At 46.2% G+C, this 27,173-nt stretch overlaps 3 protein-coding genes across 3 annotated transcripts; 1 reads left to right on the top strand and 2 right to left on the bottom strand.

Annotated features, from left to right (window-relative positions):
• Positions 1 to 514: 514 nt before the first annotated feature.
• On the top strand, positions 515 to 3,920 carry LOC123442995 (serine/threonine protein phosphatase 2A 57 kDa regulatory subunit B' kappa isoform-like). The gene is made up of 2 exons (XM_045119203.1): positions 515 to 2,131; positions 3,315 to 3,920. Exons 1-2 carry the CDS (start codon positions 1,037 to 1,039, stop codon positions 3,669 to 3,671), a joined length of 1,452 nt encoding a protein of 483 aa, XP_044975138.1. The 5' UTR covers positions 515 to 1,036; the 3' UTR covers positions 3,672 to 3,920.
• Positions 3,921 to 16,736: 12,816 nt separating this feature from the next.
• On the bottom strand, positions 16,737 to 18,940 carry LOC123442997 (protein PGR-like). Its single transcript, XM_045119205.1, has 5 exons — positions 18,531 to 18,940; positions 18,318 to 18,431; positions 17,580 to 17,802; positions 17,242 to 17,490; positions 16,737 to 17,155 (listed from the first exon to the last, which is right to left on the bottom strand). The coding sequence occupies exons 1-5, from the start codon at positions 18,692 to 18,694 to the stop codon at positions 17,024 to 17,026; spliced, it is 882 nt and encodes a 293-aa protein (XP_044975140.1). The 5' UTR covers positions 18,695 to 18,940; the 3' UTR covers positions 16,737 to 17,023.
• Positions 18,941 to 19,068: 128 nt separating this feature from the next.
• LOC123442996 (tudor domain-containing protein 3) lies at positions 19,069 to 22,207 on the bottom strand. The gene is made up of 6 exons (XM_045119204.1): positions 21,887 to 22,207; positions 21,480 to 21,647; positions 20,512 to 20,758; positions 20,034 to 20,189; positions 19,672 to 19,934; positions 19,069 to 19,567 (listed from the first exon to the last, which is right to left on the bottom strand). The coding sequence occupies exons 1-6, from the start codon at positions 22,154 to 22,156 to the stop codon at positions 19,418 to 19,420; spliced, it is 1,254 nt and encodes a 417-aa protein (XP_044975139.1). The 5' UTR covers positions 22,157 to 22,207; the 3' UTR covers positions 19,069 to 19,417.
• Positions 22,208 to 27,173: the final 4,966 nt, after the last annotated feature.

Below are 27,173 nucleotides of genomic sequence, written 5' to 3' on the forward strand. Positions count from 1 at the left end.
CATGCGATATGTCTTGCAACCCGAAGAGATTCTCACCTAACCCAACATTTCGACAAGCACCGCTAAACCAAAGAGTGAAGCTCGATACCGAAGTAAAACGTTGACGAGGAGGAAGACGAGCCCGATCATGTGGGAGCACTACGATGATTATGTATTATCCAGTGTGTCCATAATAAAACATTATCCTTTCGAAAAAAAATACATTATTATTTCCTTCAAAAAAGACGTGAGGCTTTCACCATGATAAATTAATCGTAATAAGTTTCATCATCGAATAAAAAAGAAAAAAAGATAAACTGCCGAATGACATGACATTTCTCGACCGTTGCACCTGATCTCCTATTATCCAACATCGCCATCATCATCTCTGCAAGGAGAACAATTTACCAGGAGGAGGAAAGAACCGCTCGACAATCCAACGGCTGCCGTGCCACGCTCCCCATGACCGGACGGCCCAGATGAACCGTATCGTCCATGCATCATCACTCTGACGTTCTCTCCCTCACTCGCACTGTCGTCCTCCAGTGTGTCTGTGTACCACCGCCCCCTCCAAAACGCCAAAAAAAAAATCCCCACTTCTGCGCCCTTTCCCCCCTCCCATCCCTCCTCCCGAGATCCCATCCATGGCCGCCTCCCTCCCCCGGATCTGGCCCTGAGGCCGCCATTGCTGGATCCGCCTCCCCCCTCCGCGCCGTCGCGTCCCCGGCTCCTCCACGCGCCCCGTTGATTGAGGCGGCCCGTCCTCTCCTCCCTTCTTTGGTGGTGCGCTCATTCGTTGGTTCTTGATCCGTCGCATTTGCGCCGGTAAGCTGCCCGAGAGCAAGGAATTCGCCCTGAGATCTCCGGTTGCCGTTGCCGTGGAAGTCCACCCCCTCCCTGCCATTGCAATCCCCTGTTGCCGTCGCAAGGTGCGTCTTTTACATAAAATTTCTGCGAGGAATTTCACGGCCGGTTCTCGGGAGGACGGATTTCTCGCAATGGTTCTTTGATTGGGGGAGAATTTGATGTGGTGTTGGTGCCGCCGTATTCTGCCGCCATGTGGAAGCAATTTATCGGCAAGCTGTCGTGGAAATCGCTGAAATCTGGCCCTGGCGGCGGCGGCGGAGGGGGCTCGCCCACGGCGAAGTCCAATCCCATGTCTCCCAGGGAAAATGGGGCCTTCGGGAAGCCCCCCGCCTCGCCCAGGTCGCCCTCGGGGGCCGCCGGAGCCGAGGGGAGGTCCAGGGAGGACGCCTTCATCGAGAAGGTGACTATTTGCTGCACGGTGTACGACTTCACTGACCGGGGCAAGGACTCGCCGGAGAAGGAGAGGAAGCGGCAGGTCCTCATGTCCCTCGTCGACTGCATTGGCGCCGCCGAGGAGCCGCTCACGGAGGCGATGATGTCGGCGTGCGTGCGCATGTTCGCCGTTAATCTCTTCAGGGTCTTCCCACCCAAGGTCCGATCAGGCACCACCGCATCGGAGACAGAGGAGGACGAGCCCTTCTTCGACCCCTCTTGGTACCACCTGCAAGTTGTGTATGAACTGCTTCTGCGGTTTGTGACCTCGCCATTTGTTGACCCCAAGGTAGCCAGGAAGTATGTGGACAGTTCGTTCATCTCCAAGCTGCTTGACCTGTTTGATTCTGATGATCCCAGAGAGAGGGACTGCCTGAAGACAGTATTGCACAGGATATATGGAAAATTCATGGGAAACCGACCGTTCATCCGCAAGGCCGTGAGCAATATCTTCTATAGGTTCGTCTCCGAGGCCGATCATCACAATGGAATATCCGAGCTCTTGGAGGTGTTTGGCAGCGTGATAAGTGGGTTTGCAAAGCCATTGAAGGAGGAACATAAGTTGTTCCTATGGAAAGCGTTAATTCCGCTTCACAAGCCTAAGACAGTGGGTGTATATCTGCCGCAGCTCACATACTGCATAACACAATTTATAGAGAAGGAACCGAAGCTTGCAGGAACTGTGATTAGAGGTCTGTTGAAGTACTGGCCAGTTACAAATAGTCAGAAGGAGATGATGTTCTTGGGGGAGTTAGAAGAAGTGCTTGAGTTGATTGATATGGCCGAGTTTCAGAAGTGCATGGTGCCATTATTCCGGAGGATCGCAAATTGCCTCAATAGCTCACATTTTCAGGCAAGTTTCTTACCCTAGCCATTCATTACTATTTGTCCCTAAACCGTGTCTCCTCTGTATGATCTTCTTTTGTCTTGCAACAATTGCTAGGGTTAGAAATACCGACAGAAAACAAGATATGCTTGTGAAACATCAGTACAAGAATTTATCATGAGTCTCTGGTAGGGAGTTATCATCACCATTATTTTGTAGAGTAGTTGTGAAGGTGTATACTGGTCCAATCTATTGCTTATTTTAGATTTTTTAGTCAAAGAATCTGCTTGCTCTCTTTCCTTTTCCTTGTACCTTTTTAATTTGTTAGTGTCACCTGCCTGGTCCCATCCATCATTTATGCCATAGTCATTATTGTTTGGATATTTGATCAGTGGTTAAACTCATTCCTTGTTGGCTAAAGTGGGACCAAACACCTCAGTTGTTGCCTTGTTGGTTCTAGTGCAATTGGTGGTCTGCACTTGACCACTCACATTTTTAAATATAAAGACAGGAAATACCGCTTTTATTCTCTAGTTCTATCTTATATCTGGGTGGTTGCATAGTCACAAAAAGTCCAAATCCTCTATCCAAAGGCAGATAACGTGAAACTGGGCCCATTTAATGTGGCAGAACATCTTGGTTCAGTACAAGTTTTGGATGATCAGAGCTGTTTGGTAACTTATAAGGTCATGTCATGTTACGAATTATGACTATGCAACCACCCAAATAAATCAGATCTTGGGGTTTGTGGATCTTAACAATCAATTAGTTAGAATTCTGCTTTCCATGTGATATTCTAATCAATTTTCAGGGATATGCTAACCACAGAACCATGATTTGATTAAGAGCGTCATTTGGACTGAAACATCACGGTAGAGAACATCCTTTGATAGCTCAACGCTTGAAAGAAAACAAATCAATGATTGACATTGACTACTGAAATAGTCAATAGCTTTGATAGTAGTTGCTCCGGAAAGAACATCAGAAGATTTTTATGTATAATGTCTTCTCCCCATCTATTTTCATGTTAGAGAAGTGCATAAATATAAGATCATGAATGACCTAATAGCAATACTGCTGTCTTGGTTAATGACCACTCCATGTTCTGGAACAAATATTGCAGGTCTTCTCTTGCAGTTTTTGGCCATGTTATCTTTTAAGATTTCATTTCTCTTGACGAAAGGTTAATCTGTTTCCCGTCTTTTGGCAGGTTGCTGAGAGAGCCTTATTCTTGTGGAATAATGAACATTTGTTCGGTATGATCTCCCAAAACCGTCAAGTGATCGTGCCAATCGTATACCCAGCTCTGGAGAGAAATGCACGTTTGCACTGGAACCAATCGGTTCTCAATGTCACGATGAATGTGAGAAAAATGTTCTTTGACATGGACGAGAGATTGCTCCTGGCTTGCCAGAGCAACTTCCAAGCGGACGAAGAGAAGCGAGCCGCGGCGGAGGAGCGTCGAAGGCTCACATGGGAGCAACTGGAGCGGAACGCTGACCCTGCATTCCAACCAGCTAAAGCGCCCCCTTCCGCAGCCCCTCCGAGAGTCCCCACCGTGACATGACACGGGTCCGAATATACTCCACCCCACCTTCCCTTGCTTCCTAGCTAGCTAGATGAAGTTGCTTGCTTCTCTGGGATACAGAAGGCCTTTTGTTACCTTTGTAAACCCCCCCACCCCTTGCCACAAAGTCTGTAATTAATAGTTGTTGATTCGAAGACAATGGATTCTTGATTTTGTTTATTTTATTTTTGCGGCGAATTCTGAGTAATGGGCATTGCTTTCTTGGCAAAAATCTTGATTGAGATTCTACCCCAGTGTTCTGTGAAGAGTGGGTGCAGCTACTGACTTCGTATGTGCGGAATGGCAATTTTGCAGCCATTTTTTTTTGTATGTGAGACTTCCAATTTTTTTACAGCGGAATATAATGTCAGATTCTTGTGTCTGAACAAAATGGCTTCCTTATCTAACAACATATGCAAGTTGTTTTTTATTGTTTTCTACCCAACCCAAGGAGCAAATGTGGGGCAGATGGAGAAAGAAAACAGGTGTTGCTGTAATCTCATAAATATCCCTTTTGGCACCAGCTGTTGGGCTTAGATTTGTTAGGGTTTGTTAGGAACGAGCAACTGACATTCACAGGGAGGCAAGGACCAGTACATATACATATGGTAAAAGGCAAGAAAACTGCTTATACAATGAGGATATACAGTAAAGAAGCTATACACATCTAACACTCCCCTCAAACTCATGGTGGGTCAACAACACTGAGTTTGGAGGAAAAAAAACTCATGCTGCGTTCGAGTCTGTGCCTTCGTGAAGAAGTCTGTCAATTGTAACTCAGAGGGCACATAGTGAAAAGCGAGAGTCTGATCCTGCACAGCAGCACGCACAAAAGTGGGTATCCACACCAATGTGCTTGGTGAGCTCATACTTCACCAGGTCACGCGCGATACTGAGAGCATTTGTGCTGTCTAACAGCAAGTGGGTCAATGTAGTAGCACGCACACCAAAGTCCTCAAGTAACCATCGTAACCAGATCACCTCAGCCGTCAGCATAGCCATCGCACGCAACTCAGCCTCGGTACTCGAGCGAGAAACTGCAGTCTGTTTCTTGGTCTTTCAGGCAATAAGAGAGCCACCAAGAAAAACACAGTAAGCAGATAGCGAGCGGCGATCAGAGGGATCACTAGCCCACGTAGCATCAGAGTAGGCCTGGAGCTCGAGTGAGCTAGAGCGGGGAAAGAAAAGGCGATGAGAGATCATGCCACGAAGATATCATACAACACGGAGGAGGTGACTATAGTGGACAGAGGTGGGTGCTGCAACGAACTGACCGAAAATGTGGGCATGATAGGAGATGTGAGGACGTGTAATAGCAAGATAGACAAGGCTCCCAATGAGGTGAAGATAGCGAGTGGGATTAGGAAGAGGGTCACCGTCAGAAGCACGAAGCTGAATGTTGAGCTTCATAGGAGTCACAACAGTGCACTCATCAACGAGAGCGGAGCGAGCAAGAAGATCATGAATATATTTTTCCTGGGAGATGAAGAAGCCATCGGTGGTTGAAGAAATCTCAATCCCAAGAAAATAGCGAAGGGGACCAAGATCAGACATGAGAAAATGATCGCGAAGGCGGGCCTTAACAAAGGTAATGTAGTCGGAGTCATCACGACTGATGATCATGTCATCAACATAAAGAAGAAGAAGAGCCCGACCACGAGGAGACGTGTGAACAAACAACGCGGGGTCATGATCAGTGGGAGAGAAGCCCGCGGCAGTCACCACAGAGGCGAAGCACTCAAACCAGGCGGGAGGGGCCTGTTTTAGATCATAGAGGGAGCGTCGAAGTGAGCACACCATCCCATCAAGAACATGGTACCCCGGTGGTAGCTGCATATAAACCTCCTCACGCAACTCACCATTGAGAAAAGTGTTCTGGACGTCAAGTTGAGACACAGATCAATGACGAACTGAAGCCACAACAAGGAGAGTGGGGACAATGGTCATGTGGGCTACATGAGCAAATGTCTCATCATAATCGCGTCCTTGCTCCTGCTGAAAACCACGAGCCACAAGACGAGCTTTGTAGCGCTCAAGAGTAGGGGTGGGCATAAAAACCGACGAGCCGGACACCGAACCGAAACCGTAACCAAAAAACCGAATTTTCGGTTTTTAGCAATAGTGCATAAAAATTCGGTTTTTACACTCACTAACCGAAATAAGTTCGGTAGGTTCAGTTTTGTTTTCGGTTAACCGGACTAGAAACCGAAAAGTGTGTACGTATATCTTCCAGACAGTTTACATGGCTCAGGTGCATGCAATCTCGCTTGTGTGTCGCGTTAAAAAAAGCTCACTATGGCTGCGCGACCACATGCGTGCAAACCTACACCAATATGCATGCAAGGCCAAGGGAAGCTCAGCCACGTGAGTGCATGAGTCTGTGGGCTTATTTTTATATATTGTTGAGTTGACTTAGTGGGCCTCCTGCTATAATGCGGAGCGACTGGCCGGCAACACAGCCATGTTTAGTCCCACCTCGTTTGTTCACGGAGATGTAGGCAGCAAATCATCTATATAAGAGGCCATGCGTGAGTGGTGCCAAGCACAAACGCAAAGTGCACTATTCCTATCTCGGTGCATCGGTTTATACCGAAACCGAACCGAAATTTTCGGTCAACCGAAATATCGATTACCTATTTTGCACTCGCATTTTCGGTTTTTAGTTTAACAAACCGAATTTAATAAAAAACCGAATGGTAAAAACCGAATTTTCGGTTTCTATCGAACGCCCAGGGAACCATCGAAGCAAGTCTTAATCTTATAGACCCACTTGCAGGTGATGGGACGAACACCGGAAGGGAGGGAAACAAGATCCGAGGTGCCATTGCGCTCAAGGGCACCAAGCTCCTCGGCCATTGCAAGCTGCCATTCAAGCCGAGTCATGGCAGCCCGATAAGAAGTGGGCTCAGCCACAATAGAGAGACCATAACGGTCAGGAGAAGAGCGATCGGGTGGGGGGGGCAAGGCCTAGCACAAAGGTTATGAGACGGGGGAGGCATGAAGGGAGGCGCTCCGGAAGTGAAGTGCGCATCAGTAGGATCATCTTCACTACGAGGGCGGCGAGTGTAGTGAAGAGGAAAAATGAGAGATGGATGGTGAGGGTGGGGATGAGGATGGAGGAGAAGGAGATACGAATGATGAGGGTGTGGAGAAGGACGGAGAGGAAGGTGATTTCGGTGGTGGATGAGGAAGAGGGAGTTGTGCTGGAGGAAGGGGGAGACATGAGGCACATAAGGGGGTATTGGGAAGAAGAAGAAAAGAAAGATCGTCCGCAGAAAAGCTCGAGGAGGAAGGGCGGGGCTAGTAAGAACGAGACTCATCTAAAGTCACATCACGCAAAATGTGCAACGATGACCAACAAGATCCCAACAGCGATAGCCCTTGTGCTCATCACTGTAGCCAAGAAAAACACACTCGACCGACTGACCAGTTAGTTTGGTGCATTCTCGCGGAGCCAGAAGGACATAGCATACACACTAAACATACGGAGAGCTGAGTAGTCAGGAAAACGACCAATGAGACACTCCATAGGAATGCCACCCTGCAAGGCAGTCGATGGCTGAATGTTGATGAGATAGGTGGATGCGGAGACGGCATGAGCCCAAAAATGGGGTGGAAGGGAAGCGGTGATCATCAGCGCACGAGTCGTCTCAAGTAAATGTCAATGCTTGCGTTCCGCAATGCCATTCTAAGAATGGGCACCAGGACATGAGAACTGGGCAAGAGTACCCCGTTCTGCAAGAAAGGCACGCAATATCTGGGAGATATACTCTCCAACAGAGTCAACATGAAAAGTACGAATAGGCATGGAAAACCGGGTGTGAACCATGGCAGCAAAATGTTTGTATATATAGAGAACCTCGCTATGAGATTTCATAAAGTATATCCAAGTGTAGCGAGAGAAATCATCAATAAACAGAACATAATAGCGGTGGCCACCTTTCGAACCAAAGGGAGAAGGACCCTATACATCAGAATGAACTAAGTCAAAAGGACGCTGAGATACTGACTCACTAGTAGGATAAGGTAATTGAGTCTGTTTGCCAAGTCTACAACCATTATAATGCAAAGATACATCTCCAGAGACAGACCCTAAAACATGTTGATGCACCAACAACGACAAGCGGGAACCACATAGGTGACCAAGTCAATGATGCCATTGCTGGAAGGTCGTAGAAGAGGAGGCAACAAGAGCATGAGAACTGACAGAAGTTGTGCCATCCCCAGATTAAGCTACAGTAATCAATGTAGTTAGGCTACAATAATCACACGCTAACGGTGACATGTCATAAAGATTAACTAAGCCAAATTGCCACTTGATAAAAACCAAAATTAAATTCAAATTTAAAATAAACGCAAATAAATTATTTCTTCAAACTATAAAATAAGAATCATGATTGAGTTGGAAATATTCACTAAGTAATTTTCAATGTGAAAACAACATTTTATGAAGTATTTAAATGCCCTAAATTATTAAAAACAAAGGCTAAAAATATTATTTAAATGCCTTTTGCTTTATGAAAATTTCAAACATTTTCAAATGGTCCTAATTTTTTTTTTGCTTTGCCAAATATTACAACATTAATATTTGACTAGGTGGCACTTTTTACAAATGTGCTAAGGTACTAAAATTAAATAAAACAGTGAGTATAAAGGGAAAACAGAAAAAGAAATAAAAAGAAGAAGCCTACTGGACACTAGGGCCCACGTGCTACAGGCTGGCCCAGCCCAGGTCGGCCAGCCTTTCTCCTTCCCTCTCGGAGGGACAGGAGAAGGCCGACGTGCCATGGCTGCCGACGCTCGCGCGCGGCCTTCGAGCACCCTCGCGGGGATAAGATCGCCCGCCGTGGACGCCCCCGAAACCCTAGACCCCCAATCGCGCTCCCCTCTGTCTACCTCGTCTCTCCCCGCCGTTCCCGAGCTCGTGTCGCCATGAACGACCTTGTCGTCGTGGCCACCGTGCTCCCCGCCGCGTGAAAGGACGTCCAGGAGGTCCGTCGCGACCGGATCCGCCCGTTCCGGGGACCAGCTCAAGCCGGGACGACCCATACGCTCGGCATCGAGCCGGTTTTCCGCCACGGCCGTCACACTGCATCGTTGAGTTCGTCGTGTCCGGTCGCCCCCGCGCTCCCTAACCACGTCCACGAGCTCCGCGATGAGTTCCTCGCCCGATTCCCCTCGTTTACTGGCTCAATTTGTCACCATTTGCTTCTGTCCCCGAGTGTACGCGTACGTGCGTGCGTGCTGCCTGCTACTGCTTTGCTGCCGCACTGCTCTACTACTACTCACTGCTGGTGCTGCTTGCTACTGCTGCTGCTAACGCCTGCCTGCTGCCTTGGCCGTGCGCGCCCGCAGCTGGCCGAGGCACTGGCCGCGTCCGCCTGCGCATGGTCGTGCCCATGCGCGCACCCCGCCGCCACCCGGACGAGCCGCACGCGCCTACGCTCCGTTGTTGTCTGCCGCTAGAGCTATTGCTGCTGCCTGCCTGCTGCTGCTCTCTGCTCTGCTCCGTCACTGCTTGTTGTTTGCGCTGTTGCCTTGCTTGCTGCTGGCTACTTGTGTGTTGCTGCTGCTGGCTACTGCTGCGTGCTGCTGCTGCAAGCGGCAGCTACTGCCGCCGCTCCATACAACTATTGCTGGCCATGGCCGATTGTGCATGCGGGTTGTGTTGTGCGTGCGGCTGTAGGTGTGTGTGCGCGCGCGCGTGAGTGTGTGTGGCTAGTTGTGTAGGTTAGTGGTACTAATTAATAGTTAGTTTAACTAGTACTCCCTTTATAAGTCCGACATGTGTACCTAGCTCGTCAATTTGACCAACTTAATGATAATCATATATTACAAAAAATATGTCATTAAAAAATTTAGATGTTTTATTTTCTAATGATATAATTTTTATATTAAACAATAAATTTTGTATAAGTTAAATTAACGACCTAGCTACAGGCGTGCCTTATAAACTATGACGGAGGTAGTAGCCTCTGTCAAGTGAGGCACACCCATCCCATTTGACTAGTCAATTTGACTTGGTCAAGCTTGTTTTAAACATTTTTGGAAAATCAAATAAACTTCAAAAAATCATAACCAATTCATACAAACTCGAATGAAAATGATTTATATATGAAAAATGTTCAGAAAAATCTAACTAATCCAAATATGCTATCCACATGGCTGTCACATGGCCCTAACATGATGCACATAAACATTTTGCATGAGGATCATTTGTTCGAAAAATACATGGGCCGGGAAAATATCGTCGGATATTTTTTCCTCTTCTTTTAAAATGCTTAAGGATGCATTAGAGCATGTCACCCACACATCTTTTCGTGTCATTGCATTTGTGTTATATTTAACTGCTCCATTATTTATTTGTTTCCCCCTCCGTTACTCTTTTTCCGGTAGACCCCGAGATTGATGTTGACCGCGAGTACGACTACGTCGATGATGACCTGTCCTTTTCAGCAAAGCAACAAGGCAAGCAAACCCCCCTTGATTATCCCTATATCGCCTAATTCTTTCTCCCTCATGCTTGCATTAGAATTTTGCTACTATTGTAGATAGATCCTATTCTGATGCATAGCCTGTTTTTGATGAACTGCTACTTTAATGTACCGCATTCTAAACTATTTAGTATAGGTGGAGCAGTCATCCCCTTTGCCCCCTTAGTCCATTTGCCCCCGCTTTACCGTCATGTCCCGATCCCTGATCGACGAGCCAAGACCCGACACACCACTCACACTCCCCTTAGTTGTACGATGTTGTAGAGCTATTATCGGGTACCGAGGATGACACCTCGCGAAGTACTCATGATGCTATCTCTGTAGTGCAGCTAGTCGGTCATGGTTATCGAGGGTGATTCCTCCTCACCACTCCCGACGATGACTCTGTCGTGCAACCCCTCTCAAGTGTGAGACCCTCGAGGGTGATTCCTCTAAGTCCACCTTGACGGTTACATCGTTCGGAATCCAACGAGGGTGACACCTCGGATCCCCCTGATGTTACAACCACACAGTTACTTGACCATGTTACTGGGAACATTTATGAATAATGTTTGGCGGGTGGATTTTCGCGTGGATGTGTCGATTAGTTAATTAAAATGTTAATGGATTTGGGTATTTGATCTGGGTTGGTCGGAGACCTTATTCGCACTAACCGTCTACGTGGGAGGAGTTATGGGTTCTCGACATTGTGGTATCAGCCGAACCTCTTCAGACGTCAGCAATGGAGCGGCCCGCGCCCGAGTGGTCCAGGTAGGCATCACACTTGTTATAAGGGGTGCTAGGACTGACGTCGGCCGCCCTCGCATCGTGCAGGAGTGCAAAGGGTGATGGGCCCATGACCCCTGCGTGCTTAGGATTTAGACTGGCGGGCTGGCTCTCTGTTGAGTCTAGGTGGGGCTGCGACGTGTGATGTTTCGAGGCCGGGCATGACCCAGGAAAGTGTGTCTGGCCAGAGTTTATCGAGTGTGATGGGGAATATGTGGTGCACCCCTGCAGGGAAGAACTTATCTATTCGAATAGTCGTGTCCATGGTTACAGGACGACTTGGAGTTGTGCCCCGATCTTATACAACTACAACTGTTATTTAACTGGAATGTTTTCTCCGGGATTGCTTCCTCGCAGGGAGTCGAGGGAGAATCTCTGGGCGTGACCTCATATTAATATTGTTGCGACAATGTGACTATTAATTGTGTTACATGTTCTACTCTCGTTTATCGCTGCAAGACCCCTGAAGATGCTAGTCTTCGATAGGACTAGGCCTTCTCTCTCTATTCTCGCATTGTTGCAGTCAGTCCACATATAACCCCTTCCTTTGATACTGATGCATACTTAGCATAGTTCTGATGTCACTCTTGCGAGTACTTTGGATGAGTACTCACCGTTGCTTTGCTCCTCCTTTTCCGCTTGATTCGTTGCTGCGACCAGATGATGGAACCCAGGAGATGACGTATCCCGCCGACGACGACTACTACCACGACGGAGCCTGCTAGTACATGGAGGCCGTTGAAGACCAGGAGTAGTTAGGAGGCTCCCAGGCAGGAGGCCTCGCCTTGTTCTATCGTTGTATATTTTGTGCTAGCCTTCTCTAAGGCACCTCATGTTTAATGTCTATACTCAGATATTTGTTGCTTCCGCTGACTCGTGTGTTTATTGAGCTTCTCTGTTCTAGCCCTCGAGGCCCCTGGCTTGTAATATGAAGCTTGCATGATTTATTTGTGTCTAGAGTTGTGTTGTGATATCTTCCCGCGAGGCCTTGAGCTTGGTCGTACGCATTTGAGTGTATGATTAGCGTACGATCAAATCAAGGGTGCCAGAGAAGTGGTGGCAACGGAAGGAACATGAGGCTAGTCAACCTCCCAAAGACCCTCTGACTCACGGCGTCGAGGGCCAGCACCAACCTGAGCCTTGGTGCGAAGATCCTGAATAGAGCAAGAGTGGGTATCAAAAATTACACGACAACCAGAATCAGTAAGTTGTGCAGCGGAGAAGAGATTCATGGTAAGACGGGGAATATGAGAAACATTAGGAACAGAAAAGGGCAGAGTAGAAAGGGTGCCACGAGTCCACGACTAGCAACAGGAAGCGGGGGTGCCATCGGCAGTGAGAACATTAACATGTCAATCAAGAGGATGAAGAGAAGACAACATGGAAGAATAAGAAGACGTATGAAAAGAAGCTCCAGAACCCAGAACCCATGAAGATGTACCTGATTGTGTAGGTGCCGATGGTGATGAAGGGGTGGGAGCGGTCACAGCGGCAGCGGAACCCGTCGATGAAGAGCTAGAGGAAGCCACGAGACGCTTGAGCTGGATAATGTCCTGGTCAGTGAGTGACGGAGTCGAGAAAGATGCAGGACTCCCACTGGAGGAAGAACGCCTTTGGTCTCGCTGTTTCTGGCGACAATCAGACTCTGGGTGATCTGGCCTGAAGCGGTAGCCATAGAACGTATCATGGTGCGACCGAACCTTCTAAGCATAAGGAGGGTGACCCATCCCACGTGTGGGTGTGGGCAGGAGCGGTGACGGTGCAGTGAGACGAGTAGATGGCACAGGAGCTCGGACAGCCAACACGGAAGGAACCGCAAGCAACCCCGCAGAACGGAGGCAGGTCTCCTTAGCACGAAGTTCGACAAGTACCTTTGTGATAGGAACAAGACCACGAGCAAGCAAGTGAACACTCCGAGGCTCAAACTCAGAGCGGAGGCGAGCTAAGAACTCATGGACATGCTAAAACTCCAAGTCGTACCTCATAGTCTGGCAACAATGGCAAGCTCCATAAATAGCTGTCCGAAGAGAGTCAAGTTGGCGCCAGATGGCGAAACTCTGTGTGTACAACTCATCAACAGAAGAGTCACCTTGCTGAAGAGCATGCTCCTGACGCACCACAAATAAGTAGAGAGCATCACCAGAGGGCTGATAGCACTGACAGAGATAAGACCACATTGCTGCAACAGTGTCGGGACCCATGAACTCTGAGGCAAACTAAGGGAAAACACTCGCAGTGAGAACAGCAATGATACGTCTCCAACGTATCTATAATTTTTGATGATTCCATGCTATTATATTATCTTCTTTGGACGTTTTGTATCTATGAATATGCTATTCTATATCATTTTTGGGACTAACCTATTAACTCAGTGCCTCGTGCCAGTTTCTGTTTTTTCCGTGTTTTTGACCTTTTTCAGAAAAGAATATTAAGCGGAGTCCAAACGGAATAAAACCTGTGGGATGATTTTTTTCATAACAGAAGATACGCAAAGGACTTGAGAACCAAGGCAGGAGACCTCGTGGGAGGTCACAAGCCCCCTAGGCGCGCCCTAGGGGGGCCTGGCAGGCTTGTGGGCCCCACGTGCCTCCTTTGCCCTACCTCTTTCGCCTACAAATTCTCTAAAATCCCGAAACCAAAGAAGAGAACCACGGAAATACTTTTCCGCCGCCGCAAGCTTCTGTCTCCGCAAGATCCCATCTGAGGACCCGTTGTGGTGCCCTGCCGGAGGGGATTCGGACACGGAGGGCTTCTTCATCAACACCATTGCCTCTCCGATGATGTGTGAGTAGTTCACCACAGACCTTCGGGTCCATAGCTAGTAGCTAGATGGCTTCTTCTCTCTCCTGAATCTTCAATACAAAGTTCTCCATGATCTTCATGGAGATCTATCCGATGTAACTTTCTTTTGCGGTGTGTTTGTCGAGATCCGATGAATTGTGGATTTATGATCAGATTATCTATGAATATTATTTGAGTCTCCTCTGATCTCTTATATGCATGATTTCGTATCCTTGTAATTCTCTTCGAGTTATGGGTTTCGTTTGGACAACTTGATCTATAATTCTTGCAATGGGAGAAGTGCTTGGTTTTGGGTTCATACCGTGCGGTGTCCTCACCTAGTGACAGAAGGGGTAGCGAGGCACGCATCGTGTTGTTGCCATCAAGGGTAAAAAGATGGGGTTTATATCATATTGCATGAATTTGTCCCTCTATATCATGTCATCTTGCTTAAGGCGTTACTCTGTTTGTTATGAACTCAATACACTAGATGCATGCTGGATAGCGGTCGATGTGTGGAGTAATAGTAGTAGATGCAGAAAGTATCGGTCTACTTATCTCGGACGTGATGCCTATATATATGATCATTGCCTTAGCTATTGTCATGACTTTGCGCGATTCTATCAATTGCTCGACAGTAATTTGTTCACCCACCGTAATGCTTGCTATCATGAGAAAAGCCTTTAGTGAACACTATGGTCCCCGGGTCTATTTTACCCATCATATATTCAGATCTACAAAAATACTTTGTTGCACTTTTCACCTTCAGATCTCACCTTGCAAATAATCGTGAAGGGATTGACAACCCATTTATCGCGTTGGGTGCAAGTTTGTTTGTTTTTGCGCAGGTTCATTGGTGCCTCATCTTGATACTCCTATTGGATTGATACCTTGGTTCTCAAACTGAGGGAAATACTTATTTCTACTTTGCTGCATCACCCTTTCCTCTTCAAGGGAAAAACCAACGCAAGCTCAAGAAGTAGCAAGCGACAGCCCGAGCATCATCGTTGCACCACGGAGTGTAAGCAGACATATCATCACGGTAGACAGAAAGAGCATCTGAATAAGCTGATACCTGTTGATCATAGGCATCGACCGCAACATCATCCAGAGCCTTGGCTGCATCTCGATCAACCTGGGAAACATCAGCAGCCAGAACAGGCGGCACCGACGGGGTAGGATCCATGGGAGCAACACGGCATGGCAGACAGGGGAGCTCACAAGAGAGAACACCCCACAACAGAAGGCCGCGCATGTGGATACGCCTGAAGCCCACAAACTCGGCATATTTGGTGCCATCGAAGATGACCGAGCACCGAGATACAACGACATAGCTCGAAGAAGACATGCTGATCTCCCTTTCTTTTTTTTTCTTTTTTTCAGAGGCACCCGGTCCCAATATGGATCGGGGCCCGAGCGGACCAGCGGCCGGCGGCGGCCCACGAGGCAGGCACCCGAGGGGTAGGGGAGCCGAAACCAGGCTGGACGGCTGCCTACAGTAGCCATAGCCCAGACGGCAACTGCAGGTAGCAGCAGCCGCGACATCGGGCGAGGAGGAGGAGCGCCGGCCGGAGGCAGCACTAGCGGTACCGCAGCCGGGGCAAGGCCGGGTGAGGAGCAGGCGGTGGAGGCGGATCCGGGCGTGGCCGGACGAGGAGTAGCCGCCGACGGCGGATTCCGGGCGGGGCCAAGCGAGGAACGGCCCGACAACGGCGGAATTCGGGCGGGGCCGGTCTTGGAGTAGGCGACGGCGGCAAAACGGGGCCGAGCAGGGCAAAGGCGGAGCCGGCGACGGGCCCATGGGCGGCCGAAGCAGCAGCTAGCGGCGGCGGCGGAGGAGGCACGGAGCGCGGAGCTGCAGCGCGGGGGGTGGGAGAGAACCTAGGCATGTGATACCATGTTAGGAATGAGCAACTCACATTCATCGGGGGCCAAGGGCTAGTACATGTATATGTGGTAAAATGCAAGAAACCCCTTATACAATGGGGATATACAGTAAAGGAGCTATACACATCTAACGGTTATCCACTTGCTCTATCACTGTCTCTTTTCTATGCTCATGTGGTCTCATGAAAAAAGAACATTGGCAAGCACATCCTCAAAGGGTTATGTCAAGAAAACATCCATAGACCAACCATTGTCATTCTCACTTGCACCTAAAGCTGAAATGGTATATCCAAATAGACCCCTAAGCACTTGTCCAGAAGCATTTCATACTACTGCCATGTCCAGAGAAGCGCCATCAGGGCAAAGGCTGGGTCTACGCATGGTAACATTGCAGTTCTTCTTCTTTGCCACATGCTCTGGCTCCTCACTTCTATGCTTCACAATGCTGTTTGCACCACTATTTTCTTCTTAGTTTCTGCTTTACATGAGCAAGTTCGAGCTAACCTGTTCACATAGATGTGATTTTCATGTGAAAACAGGGAGTTATTCTGGTTTTTTGCAGCATGTTCACCGTGTGTTGCTGTTTCTGCTGCCACGTGACCTTCGGCTGCTGCCTCGAGTGCTTCTGCTGCTGTGACTAAACATGAAATTCTCTCCTGATGACGATGAAGATTTGTGTTTAAATTAATGGTCCTGTAATTGGTTGTATAAACAGCTTGTCAAAATGCCTTATATTGTGGGATGGAGGGAGTATTTGCAATAACATCTGATGATTATTCGCAATGCATTCTTGTGATTTTCTTAATTACTTCGTCCGTTCACAAATATAAGATGTTTTGAATATTTCAATATGGACTATATACAGATCGAAATGAATATACAACCAAATCAGGAAAAAAAGGTTAGAACATCTTATAATAGTGAACGGAGGGACTACATTACATGGAACAAATGGGCTCCAACTATCTTTATGTGGAGTATGGCAAGTAGGTGCAAATTTCCATACTTTTTGAGCATCTGGTAGATGAAGAATTTGGTTGAGATTAAGAAGGATTAAATTTTCCAGTACTTTGTAATGTAAGCAATTAAAGAAGTGAGCTCTGTTAATTGAGGAGGTGATCTTATAAGATCCATAAGATAAACTAATCAGATGGCCTATACATATAAATAGTTTCAGCGAAACAATATTCCGATACAAACACTTCTCTATCCAAACATTTGGTGTTACATCTGACTGGGAGAACTACAACTGAAAGTTTATATACCAAAAAGTCTATACCTGGTGTGAAATATAGATCAAGAATCACTAATATTGCCGATCATATATAAATGAACAATGCATTCAAGATTCCATGCTCTAATTTATCAATCGTGTTCCTAGTTATCGTCTGTGATCTGGTGCTACCACTACTACCCAACTAGGCCTCAGAAAATGCACGTGCACACCAAGGCAGTAAGCAGACTTGTCAAGAAGATAGACACTACATTGACGCCGTTGTTGTCCAGTATGTTCATTCCAGAAATTCTCTTTACCGTTGGACCATCAACTCCAACCACCTGCAGTGCCAAATAATCAAATTATGAATCAAAGTTGATCACAGCATTTAAACATAGAGCAATCTGCAAAGCTTAGAGTGTCGAACCTTTTTGCGAACACTGCAGTACCCGCTGTACTGAACCGTCGCGCCCAGAAATGAATCGATCAGACTTCCACATAGGCCAGCAGCTGTAGCTAAGGGTATAACTAGCAATTGCCTCCAAAATACATCAGAAGCACACTGAGTTGTTAAGAATCCTATTAGCACAAATGCAAACCCAATCGAGCATCCGGCTGCTGCTGCTGCGAGAAGGCCATCGATGGTTACCCCGCCATTGGTCCCCTTCCGCACTCTCTAATGAAGTTTCATGTCAAGAGAAAAAGTGAAGTTACATTCTTCATACTTCAGTTTTGTTCAATTAGAAAAGAAGAATCCATGCATACCTTGAGTGTTGTGATAATTCGTGGTTCAGATTTGCTAAGTATGCCAAGCTCGGAAGACCATGTATCACCATTGCAGCAAGAGTAATGTCCAATAACACCACCGATAAGGGCGGTTACAAGACCCGAATCTTTTGAATCCAAGCATTTGTCTTTACCTCCAGTAACTAGGGTAATCAGAACTACCAAGATACTTGCGATACCACTGTTTGACAAGACTTGCTTCCTGCCAATAAGAGTGGTGCGGACCTGCATTAGAAAGATTCAGAAGGGAATTTTCTGAAGCTGAAAGGCATCTTATCTCAACAACGGAGGTCACAACATTTTTGAAATTTAGAGAACATATAGGCGTAGAAGTAGATATGTTGAGTTTTCTTCCTCTTCATAAATGTCTAATTTACACAACTGGAGAAATCTCTGGGGGGAGGTGTAACAGATTGCATCGAAGTAGCAAATTTCATGATGTTTTGGCCGGTTTTCTAGAAAAGGTTTATGCAAGGTTCAACTTTCTGCAGCAATCAGTAACATAGCTACTGGACTGAAACAAAATAGTCACCTAGCAGTTAATTATCTTTTGACAGATTATTACCATCGTCCTGATCTACAATTGGAACCAAACTCATTCCAAGTTTCTTCCGATCTTCATCCACAGAGCATCGATTGAGTGCATGTACTAGGTCAGAGGCACAGATGATATATATAAGATAAAAGAGAGCAAGGGAAGGAGCGATGTGGGCTCACCAGTTGCGCTGGCCGCCCTCCTTGAACTCGGGATCAAGCGCGCGCTTCCTCGCCTCGCCGGCCCTCGTCACCCGCGACGCCGTGAAGAAGAACACCAGCAGCAGCCCCGCGAACCTGCAAAAAAACCCGAGCGGAGATCCCCGCCGTCACGAAGGGGGAGTCCAACGGAGAAGGAAGAGGATCTATCTCCAAGCTAAGCGCGCGCCCTCTCACCTGTACCCGGCGACGGTGTGGGCCACCATGGCCGGGACGCCGGCGAAGACGGCGGTGAAGTCCACGGACTTGCGCCGGACCGCGCGCGCCGCAATCGCGCCGCCCGCCGCGACGGCCACCGCCGCGCGGATCCACACGCCGCCGTTGTCGCCGGCCGGATCCATCGCGGCGAGCCTCTGCGCCCTCGGGATCCCACAACCCGACGCCGGTCCCCGATCGCTTTCTCGAGCTGGGCGTGGGTTAGATTTAGAGCTGCGGCGCGCGGGGAGAAGGTGGCGGTGGCGGTGGCTTGCTGCACTGGCTCTCGCGCTCGTGCTCGCGAGATTTCTTCAGGTTTAAGAATTCAGAGGTGAAGTCGTTATGTTTTGAGACTTTTTTTCAGGAACCACCCTGACGTTGTTCCGAGTTGTAATCCGTGCCCCTATATTCTAGCAAGGGCCCACCTTGATATTGTTCCGAGCAAAAAAAAGCTACATAATGTCATTTGTTTTTTTTACAGAAACCTTTTGTCACCAGGAACAACAGAAGAAGAAACAAGTCATGAAAAAGTTTGATTTATTGTTAACAGCTTGAAAGTTGAGAACATCTGCTGAGTCCACAAATCCATGAGTAAAATCAAAATTTCCAATGGAAATATACATGCTGCTTGACTTGTTTCTGAACCCTGACACTTACTCAGCAAAAGAAGTGAAACAAACATTCTTCTTAACAAAGACTTAAAAGGTCATCATCATCATTACATTACAGCTAGAAGCTTTTAAGATGACCATCATGATACTGCTGCCTCCTTTTTCAGAAGGAGATGATTATTATCATCAGTGCTGCTGTTACTACCACCATCTCTGCAGATTGGAGTACCCTAAGAAGACCACAGTTTTGAAACTGAGCTAAAATCTTCCCCTGCCTCGACCTCGCCCTCGGCCCCTTCCACGCCCGCGCCCCCGGAAATCTCTTCTCCCGCCGCCCATTTCTTCGGGGCCATTGAAGCTGAACATGTTCATCCGTAGGCACTCGGCCTCTGAGGTCACGGGTATCGCCTGAAAAACATCGCATAGCCATTTAATAAAACAATATTTCCAGACCGGTGTTACCGGATGCTTTTTTCACAGGAAAGCGATAGGAGATGGGAGTCGAAACTAACATGGGAATCTTCTAGATCTAGTTGTTCTTGGAGCTGTCTTGCCAGTTCCTCGTCTCGGCTGGTGTCTTGTATATGCCTTTCTGCTGTGGACAGTGAACCGCCTGCTTTTCTCCTCTCCCATTCATCGAGGGTGAAGACCGGAGTCTCTTCCTGCTTGCTCCTGCCCTTGAATCGACCCCGACCAGGCCTATCTTCGGGCATAGCCATTTTCTGCAGTAGTTTCTGTGCAGCAGCTTGGTTCTGAACAGGGACAGCCTCGCTTACTGGGTAATGCAAATGAAAAAGCTTTTGAGTTCTAACTGCACCCAAAAATCATGCCCAGCAAATTTAGACGAAACGAAACTATGGTTTTGGTGGCAAACCTTCTTTTGGTCTGATATCTGCAATAGACTGTTTGGGTTCAGCTTTGCTAGCTGTATTCTCTCTGCTCATGCTACTTGAACCCTCATTCGTAGGTTTTGAACTGGAATTAACCGATACGTGGTCATGAGCAACTCCCAAGTTCCTATCCTTGTGGTCTGCTATGGCATAAGAAATAGGTCAGGGTGGTCCATAAGTTACACACCAAAGTTTTGCAAATTTAGAAAATGATAACTATGTAAATGTACAAAGATGCTCATTACTAACATAGAGAAATCTCTTTATGGAGGAAATAGTTCAGAACATCATAATCTGCCAAGCATGTGGATTTCACAAACTGATTCCAATTTAAAATCTTACGCCTATTTACTTAAGATTCTAAACTTTCCTGAACATACACAGCTAAATGCCAACACTTAATGACATCATTTTGGTGAACATACAAGAAGAAACAGAAAGAGAAGAAATATGAATCATTACCGGGGTGTGCTTGCAACTGGAATGTCCTGTTTGGACGCGCTTCGATATCCAATTTCTCAAATGGTGGCGGCCCAACTCCATCGTCATCTTGTGCCAACCTCAATAATGGGCGCGATAAGCCCGAGAATTTCTGGTTCATTTTCCATTCTTCAAACAAAGACTGGACAGTTCCCCCGATAACGCTCACATTTTTTGGCCCCAGGCACAATATGCCATGATTTACTGGAATCTTGTTCTCAAGACGAATCTATAGAGTGGAAATAAAAATGGAAAATGTATAACAGATAGCCAAAGCATAAAAAAATTGCAAATATTGTACATTATTCTAAATGTTGTAAATTTGAGAAAATAAATAAACGGCCACAGAAAAGGGAAAAAAAATCATCTTCAGCTATTCCTAACCTGAAGGAAAAAACTTAAGATGTACTACTAAATATACATGCTAACAAAGCATACTCGAACAGACTGTTGGACAGTGAACCAAAGGGAATTAGTAATACTACATTCCAACCCAATCTCATGTTGCACCACACATCATTTAAAGTACTCCCTCTGTTCACAAATATAAGATGTTCTATTTTTTTTTTAATCAGATGTACAGTCCGTATGTAGTACATATTGAAATATCAAAAACATGTTATATTAGTGAACGGAGGGAATACTTTACTTCACAACTACCCGCATAGAGCAATATCTTGTTTTCCAACGATCGGTTATGTTATATTCAGACTAGATGAGTGGAATAACTGAGCATTCTGCTTGGTAGGTATTTCCCAGGCTTGTCTCCAGTCTCTCATATAAGTTGAATTGATAAGCAAAATTGAACTAGCAGTCCAGGACAACACATATACACGCTTATTAAACTAGGTATGGTGACTCTGGATATTGCCTCTGGTAGTATAGACGGTGCTAAAAGAAATTGCCGCTGCACAACTAGAACCTTGAGACAGAGAATATGGTGAACTAACCTTGGTACCTGGGGCTATCTCTTCTGTGATGAACGGGATAGGGGAAAACTCAATGGCCACTGCTTCAGAAATGCCATCAGTTAGGCCAAATCGCAGAAGGCGGCGTTGCTGTGGGTTTTTAAAGGAGGCATCGACCCTGCAGCTATATATATCCCTTACAGAAACTACCTGCATAAATTCGAAGGAACAGGTTAACATAGAACGTGGATCAAACACATCCCAGACAGCATATGCTCAAACACTAGTAGAATGCAGACTAGGCCAAATTGTAAGGTAATAGGATCACTGTTTGACAAGCCAGCAGAGCTATCTTCTTCCAAGCCACGTGATTCATAAGTAAATGAGGTATTCCCCCGACTTGAAAACTAAGAACAAGTGTTCGGCATGGCGATTTCAGCAGTTTGTACCTGCAGGATGATGGGGCCGTGGAGGTAGGAGAGCCGCTTCGCGGCGGTGGCGTTGGCGCGGTCGGGGAGAGCCTTCCCACCGAAGAGCCTCAGATCCGTGTCGAGGAGGTCGGCCTCCAGGGCCTCCGGCGACGGGGAGGGGGAGGCGTGGAGGAGGGCCAGGATGGACTCGTCCGCGGCGTCGCGGAAGCGCCACCCGCGCGCGGCGAGGGACCGCAGGAGCGCATCCCGCTCGGGGAAGGCCAACGAGCTCGACGCTTCCGCCGCCATCGCCTTCGGCGGGTAAACTGTTCTACGGCGAGGTTTTGGGTCACGGGTAGGAACTTGGAAGGCACCAGAGTGGGCATAAAAACCGAAAACCGAAGACCGGAGGAAAAAAAACAGAGACCAACGCCGAAAAACCGAGCACTGAATATTCAATTGTTCACTCGGTTGGCAAATGGACATCATAAAATGTTGGACGTCACTCTGTAGCGGCGCCGCATATAGGTCTTTTCATACAACGGTCAACTAATCTCCTCACTATTGCAATTTAAGTGTGGCACCTTCCGTCAATAATTCTTTTTATATCGTGTGCGTGTCGGGCAGCGCCGTCTTAGGCCCCAAAAAAGCTGCCCGCTCGGCTAACCCGCCCCGACCGAAACCCCCACTCTTCCTTGTCGCTATCATCCATTACATCATCCCATTCACATCAAACACAGACACCCAAGTTTTATGCAGGGCATCACAACGAGCAGAAAAGACATTTGCTCCCAACTATTCATGGCCTGATCAAGGACAAAGCAAAAAGGAAAACCTGATCAAAAGTATTTTATACAGGTATGATATATCACATCTCTCTTAGAAACATGTACTCAAAAAATACATGGTAGTTACGAACTGCATGTGCATCAAATTGTCACAGAAAATTAAAGATTTTTATGGTATTCGCTGACGAAATGGACGTCAAATTGCCAAAGAAAGCTTCTGAAAGTTTTTTGCTTGCTAAATCGGTAAAGAAAACGTGTTCACCTACTCTGACATGACTCTTCATAGCTTTTTCTTCAAAGTGGCTGATATTGTTTTCCATCTGTCAAACACAAAAGAAAAAATATATTAGCTGTTATGTTTTCCATTTCACGAAACTTTTGCTTACTTTCGCATAAATGGAGTCCCAGTTTTTGGCTGCTGGTACTTTACACCCCATCTCCCCCAATATTTTCTGGTTTGATTGTCATGTTGGTCAAAAAAGCATCATTGTGTAACATTACTAGTTACTAGGTAATTGGTCTCTACTTTCAATCTAGCTTCCATACAAAAATTAGCCTAGTTGTCAATACATTGTACTAGTTGCTACATAAAAAACACCTTAGTTACCAGAATAGTTTGAACTTATTGACATGATGTTCATGATTTAAGAAAGTTATGGATTTTACTAGTTTGCTAGATAAAACTGGCCTACCTGCCAGAAAAATGTGTGCCTTCTTGCCATAATGTTTCAGATTTAAGAAAAGTTTTGCATTCTACTAGTTTGCCAGATAAAATACTGCCCTAGTCATCAGAAAAATATGTGCTTACTTGACATGATGTTCCTGATTTAAGAAAAGGTTTGGATTCTACTAGTTTGCTAAATAAAACTGGCCTACCTGCCAGAAAAATGTGTGCCTACTTGTCATAATGTTTCAGATTTGAGTGAAAGTTTTGCCCTTTACTAGTTTTCAAGATAAAAAAAACTGCCCTAGTCATCAGAAAATATGTGCTTACTTGCCATGATGTTTGAGATTTAAGAAAAAGGTATGGATTATACTGGTTTGCCAGGTAGAAACTGCCCTAGTTACCAGAAAAATATGTGCCCAATGACCATAATACGTACGACTTTGCCACATAAAGACTGCCCTAGTCACCAGAAAAATATGTGCCTACTTCCCATGATGTTTCGACGCTACACGTGGTCTCCGTGCTCCCCGAGAGCACTGCCACCCCCCCGCCCGCGTCCTCTCCATCACCAACTCCAGGTCGTCCTCATTAACTTTGACAACTTGATACATGTAACGCCCAAGATGCGATCCTATCCTTAATTTGGCACGACGGCCTCGTCAGGGATAGAAGCGCATCTCGTCGTTTCGCAAGAATGGATATCGTTACAAGTACATGTACTGAAAAGAAGAGATATATAGAATTGGCTTACACTCGCCACAAGCTACATCAGAGTCACATCAGTACAATACATAATCATCATAAAGAAGAGCAGGGTCCGGCTACGGACGAAAACAAACGAGAAAAGAAAAACGACGTCTATCCTTGCTATCCCAGGCTGCCGGCCTGGAACCCATCCTAGATCGAAGAAGAAGAAGAAGAAGAAGAAGAAGAAGAAGAAGAAGCAACTCCAAATGAACATTGAACGCGCTCGCGTCAAGTAATCTTTACCTATACCTACAACTGGTGTTGTAGAAATCTGTGAGCCACAGGGGACTCAGCAATCTCATTTCCAAAGGTATCAAGACTAGCAAAGCTTAATGGGTGAGGTAAGGTTAAGTGGTGAGGTTGCAGCAGCGGGTAAGCAAATATTTGGTGGCTAAACTTACGAGTACAAGAAATAAGAGGGGGAAGAACTACGCATAGCGGACGTGACTACTGATGATCAAATGAATGATCCTGAACACCTACCTACGTCAGACATAACCCCACCATGTCCTCGATCGGAGAAGGAACTCACGAAAGAGACAGTCACGGTTACGCACTCAGTTGGCAAGTTTTAATTAAGTTAACTTCAAGTTATCTAGAACCAGTGTTAAACAAAGTGTCCACGTTGCCACATAACCGCGGGCATGGCTTTCCGAAAAGATTTAACCATGCACGGGTGCTCCAACTAGTCCATCAAAAATTACCACAAGCCGCATAGAAATCCTCAATCATGAAGCTCGCGATCTCGTCTGACTCCTTAGTGGAAAACCTCAACTCTGAGATTACCCAAAGCATCACCGGAATCCCGATGCACAAGATATTTCGTCAAAGGTAAAACTAATCCAGCAAGGCCGCCCGACGTGTCGACGAACCCGATAGGAGCCGCGTATCTCGTTCTCAGGACATGACGGATGGCTCACACTAGGAGAAACCAAACCTCGGGTTTCCCCGCGGTGGCCTCGTAGTCTGCCAGTTTGGACCAACACTCATGAGGAGCACTAGCCCGGGGGTTGATTAAATTATCCTCGGGGTCCAGAAAGTCCCTATGCAATTTTATTAGGTGTTTAGGCAAATGTAGTACCAAAGTTGGGCCTTGCCAGACCAGTCTTAATCTAAAACGAATTATCAAGGGGGTCCCCATAACAACCCCGATCGTGTTAGGAGTGGTCAATTATGGAACATAACACCGGTAGCCGAAACTAAGGGGGCAAAGGTGGAACGAAACACCAGGCTAGAAAGGCCGAGCCTTCCACCTTTACCAAGTATATAGGTGCATTAAATTGAATAGCATTAATACGGTGATATAACAAGGAACCCATGTTATCACATGGAAGCAACTACACATGCAACTAGCAACGCTAACACATGGTTAAGCAAGCAGTAACATAGCCAATCAGTGGTTTGCTAGGTTGTGAACATGTTGAAGGTTTTCATGGCATTGTTGAGAGGCTGATATTTAACATGTGGTAGGCAACGAGACATAGCGACAGAAACGATAATACTAGCATGGCAATGATAGTAATGGTATCTGGGGAAATGGTCATCTTGCCTGAGATCCCGCTTGGAATAAGAATGACTCCGTGAAGCAGACGAATCGATGTAGTCGAACGGGTCCTCACAATCCGACACGCTGGCGGAACTCTATCGAGACGGGGGAAACCGGAAATAAGCTTCAACACACGATACTCACCATGGCATATGCACGACAAGATGCAATCCACATATGATGCATGGTCATCTGAATACAGGCAAGTCATGGCATGACAAATCACACAATCAAACACTACACATTAAGTGAAGTTCAATATGCAACGAGTTGCATATTGACGAAACTCCACATACGAGTTATTTAGTTCTATCCCGATTAGGTACTCGGCAATATTAAATGTTATTAAACATGGCAAGAGGTGAAGCGTAATTAAACTACCTATCTAGGCATTTTAAATGAGGTCGGAAATGACATATAGCATCTCCGAGATGACCTCACATGTTAATTAACAATTATGTCCAGATCTGAAATAACATGTTTAAATGTTTGTTAAACAGCAAAACAAATAGGTTCACGTGATTCTACGCGTCGTTACAAGCAGTTTACACATAGAGATCATCTCCAACGGAGCTACGGTTCAAAAGATACGGACACCGCAAGATATGATGGCATGAATGCAAAATGTGTGCAACGACGGTCACGATCACTTCAAAACATATAACCAACAAGATAAAATGAAACTACACGAGATTCTAAGCAAGTTTCATAGATGACACTACCAAAACGGAGCTACGGTTCAACAACTATGAGCAAAACAAGATATCACTACAATCTGTCAAAATCAGCCACATAGCATTTTCTACACCCCACAACTATGAGCTACACAAAACCAATAGGCTCAAACAAGGCATGAGATGATAGAGGGCAAGAAGCACTACAACATACAACTAACAACACCTAGCATGGAAGCATGGATCACTAGGAAAAGAAGTCACAAAATGGCTTCTCACACACAGTTTCAGACTTAGTGAATATAACAGTTTATGAAACTGCAGTTTTCGATCTGAAGGCATATTGACAGCAGCAAAACCACAAGCTACAGGACTCCAAACGGCATAAAAATTTATAGCATGCTAGAGAATCCTAAAGTCTACAACTAACTCCATTGCACCAACCTCAAAGGAGCTACAAATCACAAGATAAACTCATGCAAAGACAACAACAACAAAAATAACAGATTTCAGACTTAGAAATATTTTAGCATCTCCAAATCAGCACTATTTCTAGCAAGTTGAGAACAAGAAAACTACACCTAAACATGGATTTCTATTGCAACCAAAATTACCAGAGGCTAGACTAAACATCCAAGAACAATTCTCTAGTTGACAACTCCTTCATAACACACACGGAATAAATCCCACAAAATAGACAAGAGGGCAACATGGCAAAATATCACGCGCACTAACTTGCTCTAAAGCTAAAACTAAATACATGGTTAAATCCTATGGATTTTTCTACCCCGAAAACATATATAACAAGAGGGGTTGCAACAAAAGAATATCGCCACACGTATATGCGGGATTATGTCCTAAACACGGAATAATAACTAGCTACGTAATCCTACATGCAAAGATA

This window comes from Hordeum vulgare, chromosome 3H (genome assembly GCF_904849725.1).
Source record: "Hordeum vulgare subsp. vulgare chromosome 3H, MorexV3_pseudomolecules_assembly, whole genome shotgun sequence".
NCBI classification, from domain to species: Eukaryota; Viridiplantae; Streptophyta; class Magnoliopsida; order Poales; family Poaceae; genus Hordeum; species Hordeum vulgare.

Bases quoted from the DNA above. Each gene is read 5' to 3' on its own strand.
- LOC123442995 (XM_045119203.1), top strand. From the start codon at position 1,037: ATGTGGAAGCAATTTATCGGCAAGCTGTCGTGGAAATCGCTGAAATCT. The intron at 2,132-3,314 runs GCAAGTTTCTTA...GTCTTTTGGCAG, and splicing joins TCAATAGCTCACATTTTCAG to GTTGCTGAGAGAGCCTTATT.
- LOC123442997 (XM_045119205.1), bottom strand. From the start codon at position 18,694: ATGGATCCGGCCGGCGACAACGGCGGCGTGTGGATCCGCGCGGCGGTG. The intron at 17,491-17,579 runs GTATGCATGGAT...AAACTTCATTAG, and splicing joins GAATTATCACAACACTCAAG to AGAGTGCGGAAGGGGACCAA. The intron at 17,156-17,241 runs GTTCGACACTCT...TTGGCACTGCAG, and splicing joins ACTGCAGTGTTCGCAAAAAG to GTGGTTGGAGTTGATGGTCC.
- LOC123442996 (XM_045119204.1), bottom strand. From the start codon at position 22,156: ATGGCGGCGGAAGCGTCGAGCTCGTTGGCCTTCCCCGAGCGGGATGCG. The intron at 21,648-21,886 runs GTACAAACTGCT...GAATTTATGCAG, and splicing joins ACGGCCCCATCATCCTGCAG to GTAGTTTCTGTAAGGGATAT. The intron at 20,759-21,479 runs GTTAGTTCACCA...TCCACTCTATAG, and splicing joins AGATAGCCCCAGGTACCAAG to ATTCGTCTTGAGAACAAGAT.